Raw genomic sequence first — 24,305 nt, forward strand, 5'->3', positions numbered from 1 at the left:
CTTCAGTTCCACCTATCCATGCCATATACTTTGGACACGACTGCCACTGAGGCCTTGAGATACATAAATACCTGGTTCCCTGGTATCTGCCGAAGACTCATGTCTTGCTCGAACCCCGCTGTTCAATACACGTGGTTTATTTTATTCTGAAAAGCCATAGAATCACCCTGCATGGTTTTGCCCATCCTACTCCGGAATCCACGATCTAAACACAACCATATCGTCTGGCGGACGTCTCTGCATATCCCACTGAGATTTCTACACTGTTGCAAACGCCACCGAAAAGAGTGCATGTTCTGCCTCGCTCCAGGACTGGGAGGATATGGCCTCATGCTTATCTATGGGGTTTTTTTTGCGTGTTTTCAAGGGTAACCCTATCATGTTCAACATACATGCTCCACCCGTGCGTGATGCATGACCACAATGGTGATCGGTGTAGCCATGGCCTCTGTGCGATATGGCCTACAATCTAGAGTCAACTTTCGTGGTGTCGTTTATCCCGCACTTCGAGGCTGTAACAGCGTTCCTCAAATCTCTTCGGAGCGTTGTGGATGCGTCAGTGTTTGTTCGATGATGCAGGAGAATTTCACTGGCATTTGGACTACGTGGATAACACTGTTCACGACCGCTCCCTCGTCAACCGGCATATCTGTGCTTTTTCGAGGCCAAGTGCATGGAATGAGTTGGCTTTCAGACAGCACCATCGAGCTTGTTTCTCGTCTTTCGGGAAGCTACTGGCCACACACACACTCCTCTCCAGGCAACTTCGACGGAATATGTAAAGATGACGTAAGGAAGAGCTCAAAGTTAAGAACAATGCTTGTAGTTTGAGCATAGCCTTGATCTTCACACCGACGCACCCGAATGCGATTCTGCGCCCCTTGCCGTCGCCGAAAAATGCGACTTTGGTCCTGTCCCAGAGCTAAGCCTGACGAGAACTCAGCGTACCATTGCAGATAAAAACTAATCATGTCATTGTAGTCTTGTGTATATGCTCGTAATCTATCTCATTAAGTGTACTTCCTTATCACCCGACCAGCACATTTACGACGTTACCTTGATGGTGAGCTTGCCAAAGTGCTTCTGGTCCCACATGTACTCGTAAGCCTCCTTGAGATCCTTGAGGTCGAAGACTTTCTCGTCGACAACGGGGTGGATGTTGTTGGCCTCAATAGCATTGACCATGTCCTGCATCTGCAGCCTGCTTCCAACCAGGATACCGCGGACTGTGCAGATGTTGTTTAGGGTCTCGAGGAACGTGGGCTGGTTCTTATCCATGCCACCGATAAAGCCAATGATGGTGATCACACCATCAATCGCGATTGCCTTGAGTGACTGTGCCATTGTAGTCGGTCCACCCACCTCGACAACGTGCTGCACACCGACACCACCGGTCAGCTCCTTGGCCTTCTCGCCCCACTTCGGTATCTCCTTGTAGTTGACGACCTCGTCAGCACCGAGCTTCTTGAGGGTCTCGGCCTTCGACGCCGAGGATGTGGTAGCAATGACGCGCGCACCGGCAGCCTTGGCGAACTGGAGGGCGAAGATCGATACACCGCCAGTGCCCTGTGTGAGGACCCATTGTCCGGGCTTCAGCGCCCTGCTCTCCAAGCCGTACAGCGCGTTCCATGCTGTGAGTCCAGCGCAGGACAATGTGCTAGCCTCGAGGTCGTTGAGGTTCTTGGGCGCAGCGACGAGGCCCTGCTCGTCGAAGACACCGTACTCGCGCAGTGTACCGTCGATGGCGCCGCCGAGGCCGGTTGCTAGAGAGGAGGCGTCGAGGGAGCCGGCGATGTGGCCGGAGTTGAAGAGAGTCACGACGCGGTCGCCCTTCTTGAAGCGTGTGACGCCGCTACCGACGGACTCAACGACACCAGCGCCATCCGAGCCTGGGACAACTCCGTCCTTCGCGGGGAAAGGGTACTTGCCCTTGGGGATGATAAGGTCGCGGTAGTTGAGGGATGCTCCATTGACTGGCAAGTGTTAGCAGACGCCCACGCTGTTGTAGTTTAGGAGCGTGTACTCTTGACGAGAACATCCTTATCGCCAATCTTAGGAATTGATGCGCTCTCATTGAGCTTCAGTGCGTCGAAACCGCTCTTGCCCTCAATCGTCCACTGCTTCGTTGTTGATGGCGCCATTATGTTTATAGTAGGGTGTTACGGGTATCTGGTGATTAAGAAGGTAATGAGTGCTGAAAATCTGCCGAGAGCGTAGATACGGCATTGTCCATCATGGCGGGGCTGTTCAAATTTATAGGCATGTCAGTATGATGGGTCTTCAAAGTGCATACTTGGTGGTGACGCAACGAAGCGGCCGGGATCTGCCTCGGGTCAGACCCACATAGCTACTGACAAACCAATCAACATGACGAAGCAGGAGTGTCGTGGAGTGCATTTCTAAGCTTGTAGAAACAGTCTTCCCCGTGCTGTGTCTTCTGTCGTGGAGATGGCCACCTAGGATGCTCGGCGATCAGAATGCGGCCGCACGTGACTGAAAATTATGTCTGAAGGCGCTAGGGCGGCGGCGAACGTTCGGGGGTGGGTAATCGCAGCACTGAACACAAATGCTTTGAAATCTTGATTAGTAGTAGGCAAAACCTTGCAGGTACATACCATGACGCACTGTTAGGTGCGGGGTGTTTGGTACAGTGCATTTCCTGAATATATGCAAAACTGCACTTTGGCAGAGATCTCTTGAGGGCTCTCCGTGCCTGTCTACGGTTGCTGCCTCGCTGGTTCTTGACTCTTCGTTAGTTTTCTCCACGTGGCCCGCGAGACACGGCTCATGGACGGACGAACGTCTTACCCACGAATCCATTTGATGTCCGCCGTACAGAGCCTCTTCGAAGACATGCTACTCACCCTCCTGTCCGAGCCAACCCTCGTAGCCGCCGAAACTGTTCCCGTGCACTGTGTCAAGAGCCGGACTTTACTTGTCTACATATACCTCCCGCACAGCCTCTGGATCGGATACGCCATCGCCGTCGCCATGACACTGTTCTCCATCGTAATCGGCAGCCTGGCGATCTATCAGAATGGCGTGGCGAGCGATACGCTATTTAGCAGGATCCTGGTGACGACGAGGAATCCTACGCTTGATCGCCTCAGTGTCGGGGCGTGTTTGGGAGGGGACCCGTTTCCGAAGGAGCTTAGAGAGACGAAGTTGAGGTTCGGCGTGTTGATTGAGGAGGAACCAAGGGAAGGGCCGTTGGGTAGGGTGGAGCATTGTTGTTTTTGGACGAGGGGCGAGACGGGAGATATTGTGAAGGGGAATGATTATGCGGGGTTGAAGACATCCAGGGTCCGTATTGAGATGAGGTCAGTAGAGGAGAAGAGGGGGTTACTGGTCGATGATGAGGCAGATTGATCAAGCCACAATAGTGAATTTTGGGTAGCTGTCATAAGCGTACATGCTATTTGGACAAACTCATTTGTGCCTCGTATCTAATCGGCTTTCTCGTCTTCGCTCTACCCGTCCCCTTCATGGTCTAGCCAGCCTACAGTGCGTCTAGTCTCCGCTCAAGAGCAAGTTGCCTGTGGCTCCGGCGCCATTACCGGCGTTGTCGTAATTATCACTCGAGTCTTGACCCGTAGCGACGTCGTCCTATCTTGCATTTTCATGGTTGCCCACTGCAGCTTAGTTGTTGCCTGCGGCCGTGTTGTTGCCAGCCCCAGCAGCGGTAGCGCCTCCACCTGTAATAGTAGCATCGAAAGGCAGTGCTGTGCTAGGGTTGCCAGCGTTCTTCTTATCGGTCGCGATGTTGGTGTTGAGCTTGGCCAGCTCTTCCGTCATCCTGGCAGCCACATCTTGGCCCTGAGCCTGCTGTGCCAACAGCTGGATCTTGGTAGCCGTCAACTTCAAGACCTTGTTCTTGATCTTGCCAGCGGTCAGAGCGTCCGCCGTAGCGCCTGTAGCCGCCGCAATGGCAGTGTTGAAAACGCCCTTCTCGGCGTCGTTGGCTACACCGTTAACCTGATTAAGAAAGTCAATGTCGGCTTTGTTGATGTTTCCAGGATTGTTGAGGTCGAGTGCAGAGAAGACAGCGAGGGCTTCGGCTTCGGCATTGCCAGCTTGTCCGCCAGATATTGAGATGGCATTGTAGGTTGTGGACGCAAGGACGGGTCCAGACTGGCGGACCGTGAGCGTTGGAAGAGCAGTTGAAAGAGCTACAAGAGCAGCGACGGCGGTGATTTGGAAGTGCATCTTGATGTCTGATGTCGTGGTTATGCCGCGATTGCAATAGTGAGTGTGATGTGAGGACAGTCTTGCTGCAGATAGTGAAGACTGAAAGTTGAATGTCGCAGCGTCAAGCTTGAGACAATTAAGGTGTAAGAGTAGGCTAGAAGCGAAGACGACCGGTGCTTGATAAAGATTGGAATACTGTGAACAATGTCAGCCGTTCAACTTATACCATTCGCCATGCTGCTCATGGTTCAGGTATACCGTGTTTGCCTTTGGAATACAAAACCAGGAGTCCTGTTCATGCTCTCGAAACCAGGTTCGGCACGTCTTCGAGCCCCTCAAGGCACACCTTCAGACGCAGACGATGCACTAGGTTCCGGCCGCATCGTTCTAAGGCATGTGCTCGAAAAATCACCTCAAGTTTCCCCACGAGTGAGCATGCACTACAGGCGCTGACAGGCCGTTACAGACGTTACGTGTCGCGATCCGGTGGGGCTGGTAGCCTGATTCGGGAGTGTTCCTGAAGTGCAAGGCTGTGAGACGCGTTCGATGTCAGAATCGGAGACCACAGGAGCGGGCCGCATGAGCTTGGCGAAAGCGTGGCGAGTCAGAGGTACCTTGCACTGCCCTGTTAGAATCTACATCCACAGAATGACAGGAATTCGGCTTGAGATTGCGCAACGTGTAGTTGTATGAGAGGGAGATGGTGTGGGGTAGGTAGTTAGGAGCTCCGCTCCTTTGGCGCTAGGCTCGTTTGATGGCATCTTCATCTTGCATTCGAACTTGCTCTGATCCCGTCTCCTGCTTAATCTCTCCATTCTAGGTATTGCGATCATTAATGCACGGCGCATTTTAGTTTCAATCCTCAAAATCAGCTGATATTCGAGAAACGGCCTAGCTATGTAGCGAGCACGCGTTGAGACAGTGTGCACTTTCGAAATTCGCACCGAAGCTCAAGGTGCGTAGCGAAATCCCTCGACCCCCTCCAAAGTCTTTCCCGTCTCATCTGCAAGCTTATTCTGGCGCTTGAAATACATCGACATACAGAAAGTGACAATGGAATACAGGATCTGCATAGAGATTGTCGCCCACATGCCAGGAAGGTATCGCTGAATAAATCAGTAATCGTCACGTCCGGGAAGGGGTGCGAGGAATCACTTACCGGCGCGTCTTTTGCTTGAAAGATGGTACTGCCTGTCACACCACCAGCTGCGCCTACCGAAATCATGACAGCGGCAACGACAGCGCGCTTTTGGACCCGTGCAGTCTGATTGTTGCCGTACGCCAGAGATGCTGGGATGTTGCCTTGCGTTCCCCATGTCGCCAGGAAGAGGCCGAAATAGCGCACTGCTGGAGGCTTTGGATAGAGTACCAGAAGGAGACCGACGATGGCGATGGCCGACTGACCGACGAGTATCGGCCATCGCAGGCGGATCTTGTCCGAGAGCCAGGCCGTGAACAGCGATGCAAAAACCGTAAACATGTATGGTGGCGATGAAAGCAACTGCGCCTTGGCATAGCTGAAGCCCATTCCTTGCCGTAGAATGATTGGCTGAAAGAAAGCTAGCGAGTATACACTCGATGCAGCTACAAAGTACTGGATGCAGCTGTAAAGGTCAGTCTGATGTTCAACCTTTGGGCGGGCGGTGGTCACTTACTATATGAGCAGCTTCCAGTCGCGCATCATGATGAGCGTCTCTTTGACTGTGGCGTGTTCAATCTGCTTGCCCGACTTCTCCATCGATACCCGTGTAATAGCTATGTGCTTCTGACGATCTGTCAGAAAGCTGACCTTCTCAGGGACTGAAGATTATTAGCCAATCGCAACTCTTTTCTTGCGACTTAGAGCTTACATTCGACAAGGAAGAACGGAGCGATCAATCCTGCCACTATGGTCGCAGTGCCTTCGATTATGAAGATCTGGCAGCTGTCAATTCCCGCTCAACTTGCTTATCTGCCTTACTCACCCAGCGCCAGCCTTGGCTATACATCCCTTCACCCACACTGATGAGTGACAGCGCGTATGCAAACTGCTGTTTATCAGTCAAGGTCGTCGGTGTCACAGAACTTTCTGACGTACAATCGGTCCAAATCCTGATGCCAGCAACGCCGCCATGTAGAAGATAGACACTCGCTTCGCGGTCTCGAATTGTCGATACCACGAGCCGATGATGTACACGGCACCGGGGAATACTTTGTTTGGTCAGTTCTGGCTTTCAGTTCATGTCGACCCACTTACGGCCAGCCTCGAAAACACCCAGAAAAGCGCGTAGAACAGTGAGGATCTCCCAGCTGTGGACAAAACCCATGCCCAAAACGCAGCAACCCCACGCAGTGATGAGGAACGACAGCCACATCCGGGCACCTAGTCGACGGATGACATAATTGGAGGGAAGCTCAAAGATGCAGTAGCCTATGGTGACTCAGCTCAAGCACTGCCCGCACTTCACAACACCATACCAACGAAGAATACCAACAACGCAATATTGTACCTCTGGCCAGTAAGACGTAAATCCTGTGCCAGACCTGCAATGTACGCAGAAGAGATGTTTGTTCTGTCCAGGAGCGAGAGTCCAAATACAATACACAGCATCGGAAACACTCTCCAGTCGGCTTTCTTTACGATTGCATGCTCTTCTTCTTGAGTCCAATCTTGTTCAGGATGTATGTCTTGATCTCTGATTGCGGTGGAATCATATCCCTTCTCGACATAGTCGACGTTGTTTTTCTCGTCACCAAGCATGGTGGTAGGTGTGGTTTGACTTGAAATACACGATTATCAATGTTCGCACTGAAGTACAGGAGCAAACTTCACAGAGGTAGGAATCGCCCTGAACTTTGTACCTTTTAACGTCACGACGATAGTAGCCTGCTTGCTCAATGGCGCGGCAGTTCTACCTCTGACATGAATCACAGGGTGTCTTTTCCAAAATTACACTGACGCCAGAGAGAGTAGGTTGTCGATGTTGTGGAGCGAGGATGTCCCTTCGGCACACTGTCCTCGAACCAGATCAAATGTGGCGCACTGTATACCTAGGTATAGTTTGGTGTGGCTTGGCTGTATCCTGGCACTTGCATTTCGCCCAGCTGCCAAGTGTATCCCCCGCACAATCCGCGCGGGAAAACACACCAGAAAGCTGGGGTGCAAAGGTTTACCGTGGTAAAGCATCACATAGCCTATTTCGGCTGACTATAGACTCGCATGTAACTTACTGACAATATAACTAGATATGAGGTCCAATGTGTGAGCTTGTGTTGCTCAGTCGCGTTACCGGTACATACTTGCTCGAGTCATCACAAGCGACTCGACCATGGTCCAACATATGCCACGTTGCATACTCGCCAAGCACGCAGGCGTTATGATGTTCCCTGCATCCTCGAGACGAAAATGTATGTTTCGGGCAATAAGAACCCATAGAATTGGCCAAATATGCGCCGATGATTAATGCTAGGAACGGATGGCATTAGCTCAAAACCCAATACAGGTTACACGCCGGACCGTGAATTGAACGCCAACAACAATCGGTCTCCGTTTTTTTTCGTTAGTCTCGAGTCAGTGAGAAGAGTGTTTGACTTGCGGCAAACGACAATGTTCTACACCTATAGCCTCCAATTCCACGTGACCCTGTCAAGCAGGATGTCGACAGCAGGCATGACTTGAGGGCCGGTAGTTTTGCATGTCAAAGCATCCTTTCGTCCCCCATATATCTTAGTAAGGACGTGAAACATATAATATTCACTTGGGACCACAGAGCTTCTCAAGATGTCTGAAACGTTAAAGTAAGACTATGCTGTATTGAAAGGCAGTCAGATTCATTTCTCCAACTGATACCTGCCTCCACTCGGTGAGCTCAACAACGCTGGCTATTACATGTCTAGGGAAATCGTTGTAAATACGCTGAGTGCTGAAGGTCCAGGCTCATCGTCGACCAAATTTGTCCACACTGGCCAACACTAGACCTCAGTTCCTCATTGTATGTGTTTCAACCGAATGACATTCCTTGAGGGTATGTCAGCTCAGCAGCGAGAATATTCTATGATATCTTACCATGTACTTTGATGAGTGGTAGTACAGTCAATGATATTAGAGTGTTTTCCTCATCGTGTATCTGCACAATATTGATCAGGCTTTCGAGCTATCATCGAACGAGGGGCATACCGAATGCCGACGCCCTTATTTTCTTTGAAATAAGATTAGACACCCACATGTCTTCGCCGTGTGTCATCTGCACAACGCTCTGCAGAGGCTAGACAGATCCAGCGGTAGTCGGACCATACTAGGTAATCGGGTCTTTCTGGCCGCAATGTGAAGTATCATTTCAGAGGCTGATAGCCAAAGACAATTGACGTTAAGCTTTCCAATACCCAGGTAGCTGCAGGCAGATGTATTGCTGCCGCGACAACACCGAAGCGAGATCTACAAAGAAAGCGCTAAGAGCTCACAGACCACCGCCTGGTGTGAACAAGACGTGAGACGTAGAGTCTTTAAGCAAGTTGATCGCATTACGAAGTACGTGAGGATGTGTACGCTTGCCAGACTTTTGTGCGAACACTCCATGATCTTGACATTGCAGTTATGACGGTAGGGGGACTTCAAACCTTACTAACTCAGACATTGAAAGCTTCCTGACAGTGTTTACCGATGGCTTGAGAACACATTTGCTCCTTCTTCGAGTGAATTCAACGAGACTAGGTGCGGCATGTCGTGCAATGTTTCAGCATATTAGACTGAGGCAGTGGGTGGGCGAGGAGGATCCCGTTCAATCGTGACGATTTGCGAGTACTCTATAGTTCGAGTGTCTTACAAGTGAGTTCGTACAGAAAAGAAGAATGTGAGGCGACCGCCAATCGCGATTGGTTCAACGCAGCGTACTGACATCGGGATGCAGATCGTACAGGATCGAGGTTACACACCAATACAGGCGCGTTTGAAGTTCCATGTTAGAACAAAGCATGTTTAGTTGGCTTTTGACGCAAGAGTTTGCACCGGTCGAGTTCTCGGCCATATGCTTGGGGAGACGGATGAGCGATGGCAAAATCACACACACCCTTGAATGTCTCCAGCAAGGGGCGCCTCACGTGGAATATTGCTGCGCTGCACATTATAAAACAAGGTCCCATTCTTGTCAGTAGCTTTGCTCCCGTACATTCTCGCTATGATTTACTTGAAACCGCCTGACCGAAGGGCAGGCTGCAGCAATCCTCGAGGCCATATCTGCTAAATCAACAGAGGCCTCGAATCAGGAAGGGCAGTTGGTATTTGCCCCTTCACAACGGCTACATGATTGTAACCTTGCACGAGATAAATATTGATTCTGCACACAGTGACATAGCGCTTGCCACGCAGCAACAAATCCATTGCCGGATGGAATAATACGCGGAAGCTCAATAGTATCTGATCCGACATCTCTGAAGGATCTTCATGGACCAGTTCTCCACAGAATCCTCTTCGTAGCGTCGCCCTATTCAATGGTGACCACCTTCCAAATCAGTTCTTGACACAATATACTCCGTAACAGGGTGAATTCAGAGCTTCGATGGAAGAGAATGCTTGGTCGGACTCATTAAACCCTTCCATAGGATGAGGCTATACAAGAGTGAGGTGAACTCTCATTGAAAACACTCGGGTAGCAGCAGAGCCTGACAGCTTGCTATCGCCTAACAAATACACAGCTACATCATACAGAGTACTGCAACAGAGTTATAGAGTGTCAAGTTGGAGGGTGCAGGGCTATCGGGATAGCAATTAGGATTCAATCAGATCCTCCACATACGTTGATGGTCTAGGCAGGACAGTAGATGTGTGCAGACCCGAGGCATCCCACACAGTCTCGCGGCCCAGTTCCTGGCGCTTACAACCAGGTCTCAGATGAGCTCTTATGCCCGTCACTACAGTAAATGGACTTGGAAAATTGCTATTGATACAATCACAGCGCAGTGGAACAGACACCTGGTGTTCGATAAAAATGGATTCCAGCTTGCAAAAAAAGGCTTTGAGAAAGCGACTGATATCCAAAGAGAGAGCAGTATAGGTGTTTAATCTGACTCGCGACTTTCTGCACGTACGGAGACCCGACGGTGATGCTGATTACGTGCAGGAACTGTGCCGCACCTTGGCACTGACTCTTACCCGGCGCCTGCTGACCACCTTTGGTATCAGCTCGGCATTTGTATGGCCACTTTTGGCACCGATTGAGGCTTGGTGGCCATTGCGACAGCCATTTAAATCTCGGACTAGAGTCATTTCAATCGTATGGCCTCCGAGGACAGCGTGGACTCGAAAGTCATAGGACCCTACTTTCATGGCGTCTCGTATCTTTCTGTAAGATGCTATGAACAAGACTCATACTGCGATCGGAAAGACGCAGGGCGGGTCAGAACAAATGAATGTGTGGAGTTTTGAAGTTATTCAGGCGTTCCGCGCTTGCGGCGCAACCTCAGCCCTGAGATCACCCACGAGCACATTCGAATATGTCGCCTACGCCACACAGTCACCGCCATGCAATGTCGAATGCCAAAGCCTACGCACGGGACAAAACGGTCCAAGTGATTTGCGCAGGGTTATTTCAGTTCTGGCTCCATTAGATTGGGCTGCTATCTTTGCTTTTTCGTTGCCTTTAGACTTCTAAAAGAAGCAGTGAACAGTGGACTCCGAGACTATTGGCTAGGAACTACGTCGCTGCATTTCGAATGTATAGACGATCCGATTTCATCACTCGTCAATATTCATAGGGTAGAAAGCTTGGAAAAGCGAACGAAGGATCGCAAGCGCCAGGGCCGGGGTTGTCCGGTTATCGGGGCGAGCAAGCCATAGATCTGAAGGACGATCTGAAAGATGTCCGGAGCAATCTTTTAGGAACCTTCCAAGGCAAAGACTGATATCTGAATAATTATCAGATTCAGCCGTGGAACAAGAATTTGCTTGTAACTTGCCACTCTGCACCTCGGCATTCTTTAATTGTGATATCGAGAAGACACGATGCTGCAGATGCTCAGACACAAGCTCAGCCCTTGCCATGCGCAGTCATGTTTGAACAAACGAACGCAGCATCGGAAGGTACACGACTGGCAGAGAACTCACTGCATGTGTATGCAGCTGTCAGCTCAACCCAGCTGATAGAGCAAGGCTGACAACTGGTCATCGTTAATTCGCCCGCTGACAGGAACATATGACAGAACAGGGGGCCCAAAGTAGGCAAGCGTTTCTTTGAATGATTGACGCTACCGTGGACTGGGATTCTTGGTTCCTCTTGTTTGACAAGGAATCTTACCCGTTCATGCTGTCCTTTTTGCTCCTTGAGTTAACGGCTCAGAAAGCAGCCTTCGGGATGATTCCCCTCGCCCATATACTGGCGGTCCTGCTTACCACGAAGACCTTGACTTGTAATAAGACGCTGCTAGCCTGTCGCCACTTCCTGGCCCGTCGCTGAAAAGCAAAAGCGAAAAGCGTAGCATCGAGCGCTTGAGGTTCGTGATCCTGTCGCTCTAAGGGTTACCGAGTTTTGCTCGCCTAAAGGTAGGCCCAAGCAGTCTGAAATTGGCGTTTTGGAAGCTGATTGGGCAGGTGAATGCCATTCTAATAGAATCTATTATCTGCCGTCACTACGTGTAGCTCGAGTTGGACTTACGCAGAGCTGATCACAAAAACTATGCAGTTGGTTAGCTCGAATGGCTCAGCTGCTCATGCGGTCGCCGCAGAAGACATAAAGGCCGTATGGCAACCCGGAGATATCACAAATCGCCGCGACAGCAAAGATCAGTGTAGATTAGTGTGCTTATCATCAGTTGTCAAAGTAATGCTGTCGTTTTCATCCCCGCAAACCATGTTCTGGAGAAGAGATGCGGCATTTTCGAAAGAAGAGGAACGGCTGGCATACAACACGCGAATAGAGTTGATGAGACAGACAGAATATCCGATGCTGAGAGGTGTGTTTCTCTCCTAATTTCATCCGGTCGGTATTGACCTCAGCAGGAATCACCTACCTCGACCATGGTGGGACGACGCTGGCAAGCAGGTCGCTCATGGACTCCTTCTGTACGCAGATGAAGGCTTCAATCCTCTCAAATCCACACTCGGACGCATCGAGACCGAGTTTCTCTGCTCTGATGGTGGAGCAGACCAGACAGAAAGTGTTGAGACTCTTCAGAGCAGACCCCAACCATTGGGACGTTGTATTCACGGCAAATGCCACAGCTGCTGTCAAGCTCGTGATGGAGTGCTTCGCTGGCCATGATCAAGGTTTTAACTATCTCTACCATTGTAATGCTCACACTAGTCTTGTCGGAGTACGAGAGCAAGCGCGGCAAAGTCACTGCCTGGCATCAGCGGAAGAGATGCAGTATTGGCTGAGCGGTGGACGACTTTTTCCCGATGAAGGAGCAACAACCCGCCCTCTCCTATTTGCATACCCTGCCCAGTCGAATATGAACGGCGAGCGTCTCCCTATAAGGTGGGCTTCCCGAGTCCGCGAGTCTACACAACACGAGAATACGTATACGCTGTTAGATGCCGCCGCTCTAGTGTCAACTAGTCCGCTGGACATTAGCAGCCACGACACAGCACCGGACTTCGTATCGATATCCTTTTATAAAATCTTTGGCTTTCCTGATCTTGGCGCTTTGATAGTTCGCAAGGCATCTGCTCATGTCTTGCAGCGGCGAAAGTACTTCGGAGGAGGCACAACCGAGATGATTGGATGTATCGGCACACCATGGGTTGAGCGAAAGGAGAGCAGTGTGCATGTTCGCTTAGAGGATGGTACGATCGCTATCCGCAGCATACTGGCTTTGAGCTGCGCTATCGACACTCATACCAATCTATTCGACAGCTTAGCCCATGTATCGAAGCACACAGGATGGCTAGCAAGGATGCTGCATGACCAGCTGGCCGATCTGAGGCACTCAAATGGCATGCCTGTCTGCCATATATATAAGGCTCTGACATCCACATACGGTGACCCAAGATCACAGGGTGCAACAGTGACTTTCAACGTCAGAAACAGCGATGGATCCTGGAAGAGTGGATTGCAAGTGGGTGCTTTGCTTAGAGCGAACGAGATTCATGTCCGAACAGGCTCACTTTGCAACCCAGCGGGGATGGCGTCTGCACTAGGCCTTTCAGCAAAGGACTTAAGGGCCGCATTCGATTCCGGCTTTCGTTGCAACCAGCCTGGCGATGACGTTCGAGGCGATGTCCCGTATGGAATGATCAGGGCCACTTTGGGTGCTATGAGCACACTCGGGGACGTTGAGATCTTGGTGGGTTTTGTCGAGAAGCATCTGGCTGAGCATCCGCACCAAACGCCACACATATCAGGGGGGACCCAAACGAGTAAGACCGAAGACAGCAGGACGGCAACTGCTTCTTATGACGAGAACAGCGGGAAAGTGATGGACCGAACCTCAGCTAAGCGAAGTATTTGGCAGACGCTGTCTAGCTGCTCTTCTAGACGAAAGTAGCACCGATTGGGGTCTTGGAATAGGAGTATGGCCTGTACATAGAGGGTGCTTCACTGCATATATTTCGGAAGTACACATAATGCGCGATCGGGGTGTTTTCCCGCCCTTAACTAAACCGTGCGCTGCCCTCGTAGTTTACGTGAGGCGCCTGCGAGGCGTGCAGATCCTCCACACTGTTGCAACTCGTCTCAGCGTATGACTATGCACGAGCTTCCCAACTTGTCGGTGGCTGGTAACGACTTGCGCCATGATTATGCACCAGGTGCTGAATAGGGTCATGTCGGTGGCACCTGGCATTGCACCAAACCGATGGAGAAAAGCATAAGCAAAAAGAATCTCACAACAACACCTACCAAACATGAGGCGGTGTGGAGCTGCAGAGTGGGGATGAACGTGGCGCAGCGCTAGTGCGCAAGACTATCCGAAAGGGGCTAAACGGGAGAGGCCATTCGGCATAACACTCTCCCCGAGCGGCTCTGTCAGTCTGTCCGTCACCTCCCGCCTAATTACAACATTGCCGCACCTTGGCCATCAACACTCCTAAGTTAGGCCGTTGCACATGAAGATCTCCACAAAGATGGCGCAGCAACTGAAGACTGCCCAGAAGCCGAATTAAGTCAATCTTGCGCTGGATGACTGCGAGTATTTAGCAATGGAAACACACATTATAATCGACATTGCATATCATTCTGTACATTCCAGCGGCTCATTCTGCATCTCCCCTTCAATCTAGCCATCAATTGCTCACTCTATTCGGACACATACAAAAGATTGATACATCCATATTCACTAACAACATGTCTACAACTACCATCCGCAAATCCTACATTGAAAGCTTCGGCGACCCATCCCACGTCTCCATCATCACAACTGAGCTTCCATCACCAGCAGCCAGCGAAGTCCAACTCAAAGTCCTCTACTCCGGCTTCGGTGGTTCAGACATTGCCATGCGACTCGGCGGCTACCCGAATCAGAAGCCAGCACCTCTGACTACCGGCTATAGCTGCATTGGCCTCATCGCTCAGAACGGCGCTAAGAACCCCAATTTTCCCATCGGAACTCTCGTAGGTTGTCTCTGCGTCTACGAAGGACAATCCACGTACATCAACCTGCCCGAGAAACACCTAATCCCAATCCCGAGCGACATCGACCTGCAACAAGCCGTGGCCCTGATACTAGACTGGACCACCGCATACGGCATGGTATATCGGTCCGGAAAAGTAACGAAGGGCCAACGCGTCTTCATTCACGGTCTCAGCGGCTCAGTCGGCTACGCACTACTCACGCTATGTAAACGTCTCGGCGCAGAAGTCTACGGCACAGCATCGGAGTACAATCACGCCGCTGTGCGTACCGCTGGCGCTCATCCATTCGTGTACACGAACAAGGACTGGATAATGGCTATGAACGCTATTGGTGGCGCACATGTCGTGTTTGATCCGTTGGGTTTCGAGTCGTATGATGAGAGCTGGGACATCCTGGCCCGTGGCGGTGGGAAGGTGATTGGGTATGGAGGGAATTACAACGCGCTGAATGGTGGGAAGATGAGAAGTCCGTGGCCGTATGTTGCGAAGCTGTTGGCTAAGAATGCGAATGTATTCTGTCCGAAGAGCACGGCATTCTTCTATGTGGACAGAGATCAAAGGACCTTTCAGCCGGAGCTGAAGGCGTTACTAGAGATGCTGAGGAAGGGAGAGATCGAGGTACCGATTAGGAAGCTTTGGACTCTGGATGAGGTGCCAGAGGCGCATTGCATGTTCAACAAAGGGCCTGGTGTTGGCGCTGTGGTGATAAGAGTGGCTGATGACGACATGTGAGCAGAACTGACCGCCCTTTGTTCCTCTTCGTTATTTGGTACTTGGTGTTTCTGGCGAATATCTGAAAAGGTTTCTGGAGCCATGATGATATGAATCTATCTTCGATATATTTGCAAATGTCTTTAACATTTTCTTCTTTTAAGTTTTGTCGCAGCACATATCATGCCTATTTACCAGCCAATTCAGGGGTGCAAAAGTATGTACATTTTGCCTCTATTTTGGCTGCAACAAGTTTTTATGGACTCGCACATCAAATGCAACGATGTTTCCATCTGCTACACTACCGCCACAGATCCCGCCAGGACAGGTCAAATGAGCTTTCTCATCCACTGAGACTAGATTGGGCTAGTTGTATTCAGTCCTCAAGACGAAGATCGAAATGAGGGTAGCAACATATATTATTACGTCATATTAATACCATGCTGACATGGGTTGTCTATAGAGAAGACTGCACTTAGGCAACCTACTTCTTCTGCAATAGATCCTTTTTGCTCCACTGGTGACTACCCTTCGAGTCACCCTCCCTGTGTTTCTCCTCATAGATCTTCTTAGTCAATTGCCTGTACAAGAATTTGCCGTTGTTGTTGTACACGATACTGTGATCACTATCCGTGAAGAACGAGTTCTGCATCTTCTCAGGGGTGACGCGCGCACCCATCAGCAGATCAACAAGCGCAGCTGAGTTCTGGAAGTGCACGTTATCATCGCCAGTACCGTGCTGAATTACAACGCCGCCGGCGATATTCTTGAAACCAGTGGCGTCGTGCACGCGGGACTTGTTGTAGCCCTCGACATTGTCCTCAGGCAGCTTCATATAACGCTCGGTGTAGATTGAGTCGTAGAAACGCCAGTCGCTCACAGGGGCGGTGATGAGGGCGAAAGAGATGATCTCGTCATCGACCTCGACAACCTTGGAGGAGAGGTAGCCCCCGTATGACCAGCCAAAGATACCGATGTGTTCGCTGTCGACCCAGGAGTTCTTCGCAAGCTCTTTGGCGGCCCAGATTTGATCCTGCGCTTCGAGGTCTCCGAGGTTCTTGGTGACGGTGGAACGAAACGCACGACCCTTGCGACCAGTACCGCGGTTGTCAACAGTAAGAGTAATGTACTCGAGCTCGGGGTCGGAGGCAATGTATGCCTTCCAGTTGAGCGAGCTAAACTGCTTATGAACCTCCTTGGCGTTCGGGCCTCCGTAAGGGATCAGAATCAGGGGGTACTTCTTGCTTGAGTCGAAGTTGGGAGGCAGACGCAGCATGGCATCGAGAGTGAAGCCATCAGGATGCTCGAGATCCAGGTACGTGATGTTGGGCAAATTGTAGGTGGTGAGGTTTCCGTACAGTGCCTTGTTGTCGACGATGGTTCTGACGGGCTCGGTCGAGTTCACAGAGTAGAGTTCCTGGTACGGAACGTCAGGCCCGGCGTAGCGAAGAACGTAGTAGGAGCCACCGGATGAGAAGGATGCGGTCCAGAAAGCGGAGACGCTGTCATCAACAAGCGCCTTCTTTTCGCCAGTCATGAAGTTGACGGAGTAGACATGTGACTCAGTGCTGTGGTGCTCAGTCGAGGTGTAGTAGATGAGGCCACGCTTGGCGTCAATCTTGAGGACGGAAAGAACCTCGAACTCGCCAGAAGTCAAAGCGACGGGTTCGCCACCGCTGACAGGGAAGAGGTAGATGTGATTCCAGCCACTTTCGTCGGACAGGTCGAGATAGTACTCGGTACCATTACCGTAAGTGGCGTTGGCAGTCTGAATAGCACCAAGATAACGGGTGGCAATCAAGTTCTCGAGCCATCCGTCGGTACCGTCGCGCTCACGAATAACAGAGGATGTACCAGCGTCGGTATCGATGACAACGTATTTTTCAAGATCCTGCACACGATTGAAAGCGCGGTAGATGACTTTGCTGTGCGCATCGGTGAGCCAGTTGACTTCACCAATGACAAGGTCGTCCTCAGGGAATGCGTCGATGGCAACGGTCTCGACCTTGCCTGAGGCGACATCAAGGAGGTTGAAGCCGACGATGGGGTTCTTGGTGCCGACCTTAGGGTAGCGGAGTTCAAGCTCACGGGCGTAGACAGGAGCAACCTCGGCATCGCCCATGTAGTAAGGAACACGGAATGTGCCAACACCGGTCTCGTTGAAGCTCAAAAAGGCGATCTTTTCCCCATCGGGGCTGTACCACAGAGCATAGCGGTCGCCAAAGATCTCCTCCTCATAGACCCAGTCAGGGACAGCATTGAACCAATCTGGACCACCATTATCGGTGATCTGGGTGATATTGCCGTCGTTCCAGATGTAGAGGTTGTTGCCCTTTACAAAGGCAATCTGAGACGACGAGACAGGGCTCCACTCGGCGTACTGAATGGTGCCATTTGACTCAGGGTCAAGCGAGATGGTCTCCCCAGTCTCAACATTCTGAACGAGGTAGTCCGCATAGTACGAATGCCTGAAGATCATCAGTCACGTGCTTCGCTTGGTTCTTGAACTGTCATACCTGTACTCCTTGGTGTAGTTCACCGCCCACATAACGTGGCTGGCGTCACCGGAGATGAAGAAGTCCCAGTAGTCCGCCGGGACTTTGTCGGCAGACAGGAAGGTTGAGGAATCGCCAGTAGCGACGTTCTCGAACAAGAATGAGCCATCAGCGCCAGTGTAGATGTAATCACCATCTGCACCGGTGCTGACCCAGCTAAAGGCACGGGTAGAAGCAGACAATCGCCCAGGAGCATCGGTGGTGATGTTGTAGTTGAGACGCAGGGTCGAGTTGGGGCTTCCAAGAGGCTGGTGAGGCTGCCTCTGGGGCTCGATGGCCTGGATCAGCGGCAGAGCCGCCGCAATGATCGTGAACGAACGCATCGTGAGAAACAACACAACTTGCGAGACAAGAAGGGCGTTCGAGTGCGTAAATCCCCGCTACGGTGCAGCGATTTATGTAGTCTTGGTCGTACATTTGCCTAATGAGTATCCGATATGCAGCTGCCGTAAGAGGCAGTTGTCAAGACATTTGGTCGTCGTTGCCAAGAAGACCAAGCGACCCGGCGCCCGGCTCAAGGAGGCCCTCAACTGGTATTCTCGCGCCCTCCGCGAGATTTGCGGGAACTCATATCATCAGAGAGGAAGGTGCCAGTGACACTACTTTCGTTTGTGTGCACAGCCTTGCAGCGCACGCAAAGGAAAGTAGTTTGGGTGACGCGATGGCGGATGGCGCTTGCTTGATTGCGTAAGGAACGGCAGGCACGGAAGGCGCTAAAACGTCGAAGCTTGTCTTATCGGCTCCTTCTTCCATGTCCTCGTCTCCATAGTCACACTTGTTCTATGCATGCTCTTCTATCAATGCAAATGAGGTTCTGCTGGCCACTTCATAAGCGAGGGATGAATTATTGGCTGGCAAAGACGATGCTGTCGAACGATTGCATGAACAGGGACCCAGCACCACGACGCCCAGTCGAACGGTTCGGCACAGAGATGGGTCACGGTTAAAAGCGATCATGTGCTCTACGTTTGACTCCGTGGAATACTGGCAACTCGTCGTTCATCACGTGACCTTTTTGCGTCGCGAGAAGGCGAAACTATTGAGTCGACAGCTGTAACAAGCAGGTGAACACCCTCTGTGATAAAAGAAAGCTTATCCTGCGATCCAAGAATACCAGCAGAATCTGGGTACTACTCCCTACTCGAGCCCGTCGGTCTCCATCATGTTTCTTCATATTTCCTATCGCACGTCTATACCCACACTGACTCTATCACAACGTGTTACTCTTCCTTGACTCTGCCTCTTGGCCTTCTTCTGGCTGCTTGGTCGTCTCAGCTCCTGCTTGTGCAGCAGGAGCCGTGCTTGCTGGCGTGGCCGGGCCGGTGCAGCGAAGCTTTAGGTGATCACCAAGCACTGCCCTGAGTACTGTCATTCCACACCGAGAATGCACTCTTTTCGGACCCCTGGGGCAGATCTTCAGGTATACCTAGATATCGGAAACTTCTTCTTGGCAATGGTCGCAACATTTAGCCTTATGTCTGCTCTTACAGTTCTCTTCGTGAGCTTGCAACTTGTCTCGGGCCATCTTCTCCTGACAGGTGGTGCAAATAATCAGCCACTTCAAGTATGTCGTCTTGTGCTCCTTAAAGTCCCGACTCGATTCACCACAATAATCGCACTGCTTTTTGAGGACTTCTTGTGCTGTTTGAAATCATCAACGATTTCACCTCAATTCCTACATGAGGCCTTGCATTTATGCAAATGTTCAGAGAGCTTGATTTTCGTTGCAAAATCAATCCCACAGATTCTGCTTACGGTTGGCTTTGGAAGGGCGTCTTCCTGTCGAGGATGTTGGCTCTCAGGTGGGGATTCTGTTGACTGCTCTCTGGACATCTTTGCTAAGGCGTTTGGTATAGGATTTGAGTCGTCAAAAGCTCTCATATCTACCCCTACTTGCTTTACGCAGCCACTCGAAAGACCGGGAGAGATAAATTCCGAATGCCATAAGGAAGATCAATGAGATGACCTGGCGCGCCCAGTCCGGATCATGAATGCAGTGTGGCGTGTTCATGTTGGCTGTAAACTGTGGCAGTGATGGAGAGAGTAAGAACAATAATTGCAAAGGGGAGTTAGTTGTTGTGTGGTCGCCACAGACACTGCGATTCTGGTCAAACGGAAGAAGAATCGAAGACGCATGCCATCGACTTATTGTGAAGCATAGTCGAAGAACATCCAAGTCCTGACTCCACCATTGTTTAAGATATTTTTTGTCTCGTAGCAAGCCACGTCGATATTCCTGAACTGCAGGACAAAGAAAGACCCCGCGCCCCAGACATCCTGCATTCGCAACCTTAGTGCGCTTTGTGCTTTTGTGTGCAATTATCTCTCAATCTTAAAAAGAAAAAGTTGAGTATCATCGATGGGAGACTGTGGAGTGTATGTGACATGCGCCGTTGCAGGGAGCTGGCTTTCACTTTCGCTCACACCTGCGATAAGGTCACGCGCGCTTGCTGTAGTTGCGGCAATTGTGGCAGCAGCACCTCATGGTCTCTCCCACCTACTTCTGCACACAGGTCGCAGACGCAGGACGCTGAAGACAACGATTAGCACCCACTGGTGGACAATAGCTCTCGACATAAACAGCCCAGCATGGGAGACGCGCTCCCTTCAGCTTCGGCGTCGCAACGACCCACGACCGCCGGTGACGGTTCGATGGTGCCTAAAACTAGAGGGTGGCGCTGGCTCGACTTCGATCATCCCACAGCCGAACGTCAATCTGCGTCTCGCGGACCTAAACACTACCTCGAGTCGTCTCCAGAATGGTCTGCGGTTCACGATTTCGAGCGGCGGCTCAGTCGAAACGGCATCAAGATGTCTGAGACCAGTAACAATCACGCTTCCGGTATTGCCGCACAACCGGTCGTGCAAGAACGTGGCGGTGCGGGCTCGATCCTAGACGGGTATGTTCGAGCCAACGCACAGCGCAGCAACCACCATGTTTCGAGAAGCGAGGACTTTCCACCACTTGAGGCCCCGGTCATAGCATCCTTTACGAACACCAAGAAGGAGACCAAAGTCGAGACTCTCGAGCGACAGTTGCGTCAGGCGCAGGCGGAGGCTCATGTCTGGAAGGCAAGGTCTGAGAATCAAGAGCACAATCTGGGCGTCTCCTACGAGGAAACCATGGAATGGAGGATGAAGTATGAAGACCTGTACAGTGCTGTACTTCGAGGTATGGAGACCGAGCCTACTACAGAGCACAAGAAGGGGACCACAAAGTCGTTGAGCTAGACATGGGCTAGACATGGGCTGCAGTTCAAAATAAAGCTGTCCACCGTCCCCGAGTAAGATATTGTCACATTAGTATCTTCTACGCGGTTACTCGATAGGAATTTGATCCTCCGTCAAAAATTCGGGCCAGATTGTTTTCAAGAGCTCGACAAACTTTTGTGCCATCTTTCTTCCACCTTCTTCATTGGGCTCCACCCTCGCAGTATAGTCCTCGGCTAGCTTCCCATCCAGGACTTCGTTCAATGCACAGGGTACAACCTCAGTACCTTGGATCTTGATGTTTTGTGTCGCTGTCTTGTAGAGTGTGACGATTGCTGTCTGAAGCTGCTCAGGCCAAGTGTTGTAGCCTAGAGCCTTGAGCTGCATGTCCGCCCAACTCGATTGCCCATGTCCAGATTCGAGCGGGAAGTAAATCATACAGATAATAACAGCTCGTGGTCGTGTCTTAGCAGTCATGCGATCAACGTAGCCTTGTACCTTGTCGCAGAACATCTTATTGAAATACTTGAGAGACGATGCGGTGCCCTTCTCGAGCGAGGAACGAGGGGTGATCCAGGCGAGTTGGAGCATGTGTAGAATTGTGCACGGGAGCGGCTTGAGGGCAATGTCGTTGGCGCCCACACTGACGATCAGGACATCTTCGGAACGGATGGTGTCACGGATGAACTTGTCGTGTGGAAGCAGCTCCTCGTCTCGTTGGCGCAGCATGGACTCTTCCACGGCGGTATTGACACATGTCGCGCGGACTCCAAGAAAATGATTCATCCAAAATGAGACATCAGGCTTTGGTGTAGGCTTGTCTAGTGCATGGTTGTATATGTCCGGAACCTCAACGTCCAGTCCTTGATCGTTGCTCACCCAGTACTTGTTGTCCAGTGAAGAGTCGCCTGCAAGGTACACGATAGGTTTGTCTGGCCTCTGCGTCGTGGTTATAGCGTGAAATGAGGTGAGGTCCTGTATTTGGTGGCCTTTCCATTCAAAATAGAACCTTGAACGATTGATCTTGCTTAGATTTGCTGTCATTGTCGTTTCCGGGCAGTTTGTGGGGTCTATGATAGCTCGGAATCAGAAGAGGCATAGGATATTGATAGAAGTGGAAGTAACTACGATTCTAGTCTGAAGATGCATCTGACATGGTAAAAGCTACGTTGCGTTGAAGCAGCGTTCGAAACCAGGAGCCTATGGCGGGGCTTCATCCGGCCAGGCTGACGTCACCTGCGGCGCTAGCCTCGTGCATGGCCTTCGCTCGTACCCTCGTGCTTCAGGCACCTTTCAAGTGTTGATAATGTTCAATACAAGGCTGTGTCGGAGACGATGGGAATGAAGTCACCAAAATCCCTCCGTAAGGTGGGGTTCATCTCTGCCTAGCCAATGGGCCCCCACCGTAAGCGCGCACGTTCCGCGTCATGACAGCCCTCCACAGCATCCACAAGCCGAAGTCGTTTATTACAGTTTTCGTCAAGAGTGTGCGTGGAGTACATGAATAACGCCGAGTCTCAAATTATGGGACGAGAGGATCGTCCCTGGTCGTCAGATTGACATTTTCTTCATGCTCTTATTAGCTGTGCTTGCGGCAAGTGCGGTCGCGCTACCAGCGAACGGTCACAAAAGCCAACATGGCCTGAAGCGCATTATCATCGACACTGATCTGCTTGACTTCGTAAGCCTGTTCTGCGAGAAGTTGGGTCTGCGCTAACATCACTATGTTATGAAGGTCGACGACCCACTTGCCATTGGACTTGCAAATGTGTTCCAAAAACGCGGCGAAGCGAAGATCGTAGGGGCCGTGTCAAGTAGACTGATTTGAATTCGTTAGGGAGAAGTTCTTTGACATTCTCTGGCAGGTGTGTTCAGCCGATATGTACCACCTGCGATAGACGCGATCAATAGCTACTACGGCCACGACAAGATACCTATTGCGATACAGAAGCCAGTTGACAACACTGTACGCTTCTACCTCCCTGATATGTGCCTCAGAAGCTTTCTCACTCCTCTATCGCAGACTCGAAACCCCACCATTCCTCAGGAGAACGAGTACGTGACGGGCTTAACGCACAAGTTCCCACAGGATGTGGGTGATGGCAGCAATACCATGGATACGGTCTTGCTGTACCGCCATCTACTTGCAGTGAGCCCAGACCACAGTATTACGATCGCTAACATTGGTTTTCACGATAATCTCTACCAATTACTGCAATCGCCGCCTGACAAGATCTCACCACTGTCGGGACCAGACCTGATCAAGAAGGTTATTGAGCATGTTGTGCAAGGCAACCCAAATGGCACATCGTTCAATTTCGAAGGCAACGGCCCCAAGTTTGCGCAATATGTGCTGATGCACTGGCCTGGCCGCGTCATATACGTTCCGGACGCAATTGGCAGTACGGTCTACTTTGGGTCAAAATTGACGACAGAGCTCAACAAGACAACAAGCCCGGTGCCTTACGCTGCTGCAACTAGCATCGGAATTGGCAATGTACATCAGAGTTGGAACTGCAAGTGTAACATCCTTTCACGGCGCTCGGACAATCGCTAATCTAGACAACACGTACAGCAACAGCAATCTACTACGCTGTACGCGGCCTTGACGATATCTATGGAGTAGAGAGAGGTGAAGGTGAAATCACCTTTTCCCAGAACGGAACGGCGGTTTGGGACTACAGCTCTCAATCACGGCTGCAGCAATCCATCGACTTGAAGATTAATAACGTCACATTCGCAGCAAGACTAGAGGAGCTACTATTATCAGAGCCGTCGATATTTCCGTAAGACGCGCAATCATATGTCACTGCAATCATTGATTCGAGATCACACCAATCACGAATTATGTTTACACAGCAACGCGCGTTACGCTACCTTTGCAGCAATTGAAAAGCCGCTTGCGTTGTATGGCTCCAGTCAAACAGGCGCTACACCTAGGTAATCTTTCCTCCCGGCTTTTGCAAGGCTACGATCTTAGTAGCGATAAGGTGTATCGCCGTTCCCCTGCAGTCAGTGACATCTACCCCAGATGTTGTAGACATTGTGAGTAAGGCGACACGAAACATTCTGCACGTCAACTCACTATCAGCCGAAATAG

General features: G+C 51.0%; 10 protein-coding genes across 10 annotated transcripts; 5 read left to right on the top strand and 5 right to left on the bottom strand.

Annotated features, from left to right (window-relative positions):
• Positions 1–956: 956 nt before the first annotated feature.
• Positions 957–2,575, bottom strand: M421DRAFT_421247 (NAD(P)-binding protein). The gene is made up of 2 exons (XM_033592771.1): positions 2,024–2,575; positions 957–1,973 (listed from the first exon to the last, which is right to left on the bottom strand). The coding sequence occupies exons 1-2, from the start codon at positions 2,139–2,141 to the stop codon at positions 1,045–1,047; spliced, it is 1,047 nt and encodes a 348-aa protein (XP_033448312.1). The 5' UTR covers positions 2,142–2,575; the 3' UTR covers positions 957–1,044.
• Positions 2,576–2,594: 19 nt separating this feature from the next.
• M421DRAFT_421248 (uncharacterized protein) lies at positions 2,595–3,654 on the top strand. Its single transcript, XM_033592772.1, has one exon. The coding sequence runs from the start codon at positions 2,824–2,826 to the stop codon at positions 3,367–3,369; it is 546 nt and encodes a 181-aa protein (XP_033448313.1). The 5' UTR covers positions 2,595–2,823; the 3' UTR covers positions 3,370–3,654.
• M421DRAFT_5712 (uncharacterized protein) lies at positions 3,640–4,206 on the bottom strand (the record flags this gene model as incomplete). Its single annotated transcript, XM_033595473.1, has 1 exon — positions 3,640–4,206. One exon carries the CDS (start codon positions 4,204–4,206, stop codon positions 3,640–3,642), a length of 567 nt encoding a protein of 188 aa, XP_033448314.1.
• A 932-nt stretch (positions 4,207–5,138) lies between these two features.
• Positions 5,139–6,928, bottom strand: M421DRAFT_101420 (putative pantothenate transporter; the record flags this gene model as incomplete). Its single annotated transcript, XM_033586641.1, has 8 exons — positions 5,139–5,294; positions 5,348–5,792; positions 5,844–5,988; positions 6,039–6,105; positions 6,153–6,215; positions 6,266–6,378; positions 6,425–6,598; positions 6,646–6,928. 8 exons carry the CDS (start codon positions 6,926–6,928, stop codon positions 5,139–5,141), a joined length of 1,446 nt encoding a protein of 481 aa, XP_033448315.1.
• Positions 6,929–12,008: 5,080 nt separating this feature from the next.
• M421DRAFT_92874 (PLP-dependent transferase) lies at positions 12,009–13,644 on the top strand (the record flags this gene model as incomplete). Its single annotated transcript, XM_033598069.1, has 2 exons — positions 12,009–12,111; positions 12,158–13,644. The coding sequence occupies 2 exons, from the start codon at positions 12,009–12,011 to the stop codon at positions 13,642–13,644; spliced, it is 1,590 nt and encodes a 529-aa protein (XP_033448316.1).
• A 510-nt stretch (positions 13,645–14,154) lies between these two features.
• M421DRAFT_421253 (GroES-like protein) lies at positions 14,155–15,540 on the top strand. Its single transcript, XM_033592773.1, has one exon. The coding sequence runs from the start codon at positions 14,442–14,444 to the stop codon at positions 15,459–15,461; it is 1,020 nt and encodes a 339-aa protein (XP_033448317.1). The 5' UTR covers positions 14,155–14,441; the 3' UTR covers positions 15,462–15,540.
• Positions 15,541–15,687: 147 nt separating this feature from the next.
• On the bottom strand, positions 15,688–18,557 carry M421DRAFT_421254 (uncharacterized protein). The gene is made up of 2 exons (XM_033592774.1): positions 17,957–18,557; positions 15,688–17,908 (listed from the first exon to the last, which is right to left on the bottom strand). Exons 1-2 carry the CDS (start codon positions 18,316–18,318, stop codon positions 15,925–15,927), a joined length of 2,346 nt encoding a protein of 781 aa, XP_033448318.1. The 5' UTR covers positions 18,319–18,557; the 3' UTR covers positions 15,688–15,924.
• Positions 18,558–20,495: 1,938 nt separating this feature from the next.
• Positions 20,496–21,269, top strand: M421DRAFT_167098 (uncharacterized protein). The gene has a single exon (XM_033587739.1). The coding sequence runs from the start codon at positions 20,585–20,587 to the stop codon at positions 21,224–21,226; it is 642 nt and encodes a 213-aa protein (XP_033448319.1). The 5' UTR covers positions 20,496–20,584; the 3' UTR covers positions 21,227–21,269.
• M421DRAFT_421255 (uncharacterized protein) lies at positions 21,167–22,525 on the bottom strand. The gene has a single exon (XM_033592775.1). It carries the CDS (start codon positions 22,247–22,249, stop codon positions 21,314–21,316), a length of 936 nt encoding a protein of 311 aa, XP_033448320.1. The 5' UTR covers positions 22,250–22,525; the 3' UTR covers positions 21,167–21,313.
• A 409-nt stretch (positions 22,526–22,934) lies between these two features.
• M421DRAFT_101425 (uncharacterized protein) lies at positions 22,935–23,995 on the top strand (the record flags this gene model as incomplete). Its single annotated transcript, XM_033586642.1, has 4 exons — positions 22,935–23,019; positions 23,071–23,171; positions 23,229–23,721; positions 23,781–23,995. 4 exons carry the CDS (start codon positions 22,935–22,937, stop codon positions 23,993–23,995), a joined length of 894 nt encoding a protein of 297 aa, XP_033448321.1.
• Between the last annotated feature and the right edge of the window lie 310 nt (positions 23,996–24,305).

This window comes from Didymella exigua (genome assembly GCF_010094145.1).
Source record: "Didymella exigua CBS 183.55 unplaced genomic scaffold M421scaffold_15, whole genome shotgun sequence".
In the NCBI taxonomy this organism is placed as follows: Eukaryota; Fungi; Ascomycota; class Dothideomycetes; order Pleosporales; family Didymellaceae; genus Didymella; species Didymella exigua.

Excerpts from the sequence above, each read along its gene's own strand:
- M421DRAFT_421247 (XM_033592771.1), bottom strand. The coding sequence starts at position 2,141 with ATGGCGCCATCAACAACGAAGCAGTGGACGATTGAGGGCAAGAGCGGT. Across the intron at positions 1,974-2,023 it reads TAAGGATGTTCTCGTCAAGA|TCAATGGAGCATCCCTCAAC; the intron begins GTACACGCTCCT and ends AACACTTGCCAG.
- M421DRAFT_421248 (XM_033592772.1), top strand. The coding sequence starts at position 2,824 with ATGTCCGCCGTACAGAGCCTCTTCGAAGACATGCTACTCACCCTCCTG.
- M421DRAFT_421253 (XM_033592773.1), top strand. The coding sequence starts at position 14,442 with ATGTCTACAACTACCATCCGCAAATCCTACATTGAAAGCTTCGGCGAC.
- M421DRAFT_421254 (XM_033592774.1), bottom strand. The coding sequence starts at position 18,318 with ATGCGTTCGTTCACGATCATTGCGGCGGCTCTGCCGCTGATCCAGGCC. Across the intron at positions 17,909-17,956 it reads AACTACACCAAGGAGTACAG|GCATTCGTACTATGCGGACT; the intron begins GTATGACAGTTC and ends GATGATCTTCAG.
- M421DRAFT_167098 (XM_033587739.1), top strand. The coding sequence starts at position 20,585 with ATGGGAGACGCGCTCCCTTCAGCTTCGGCGTCGCAACGACCCACGACC.
- M421DRAFT_421255 (XM_033592775.1), bottom strand. The coding sequence starts at position 22,249 with ATGACAGCAAATCTAAGCAAGATCAATCGTTCAAGGTTCTATTTTGAA.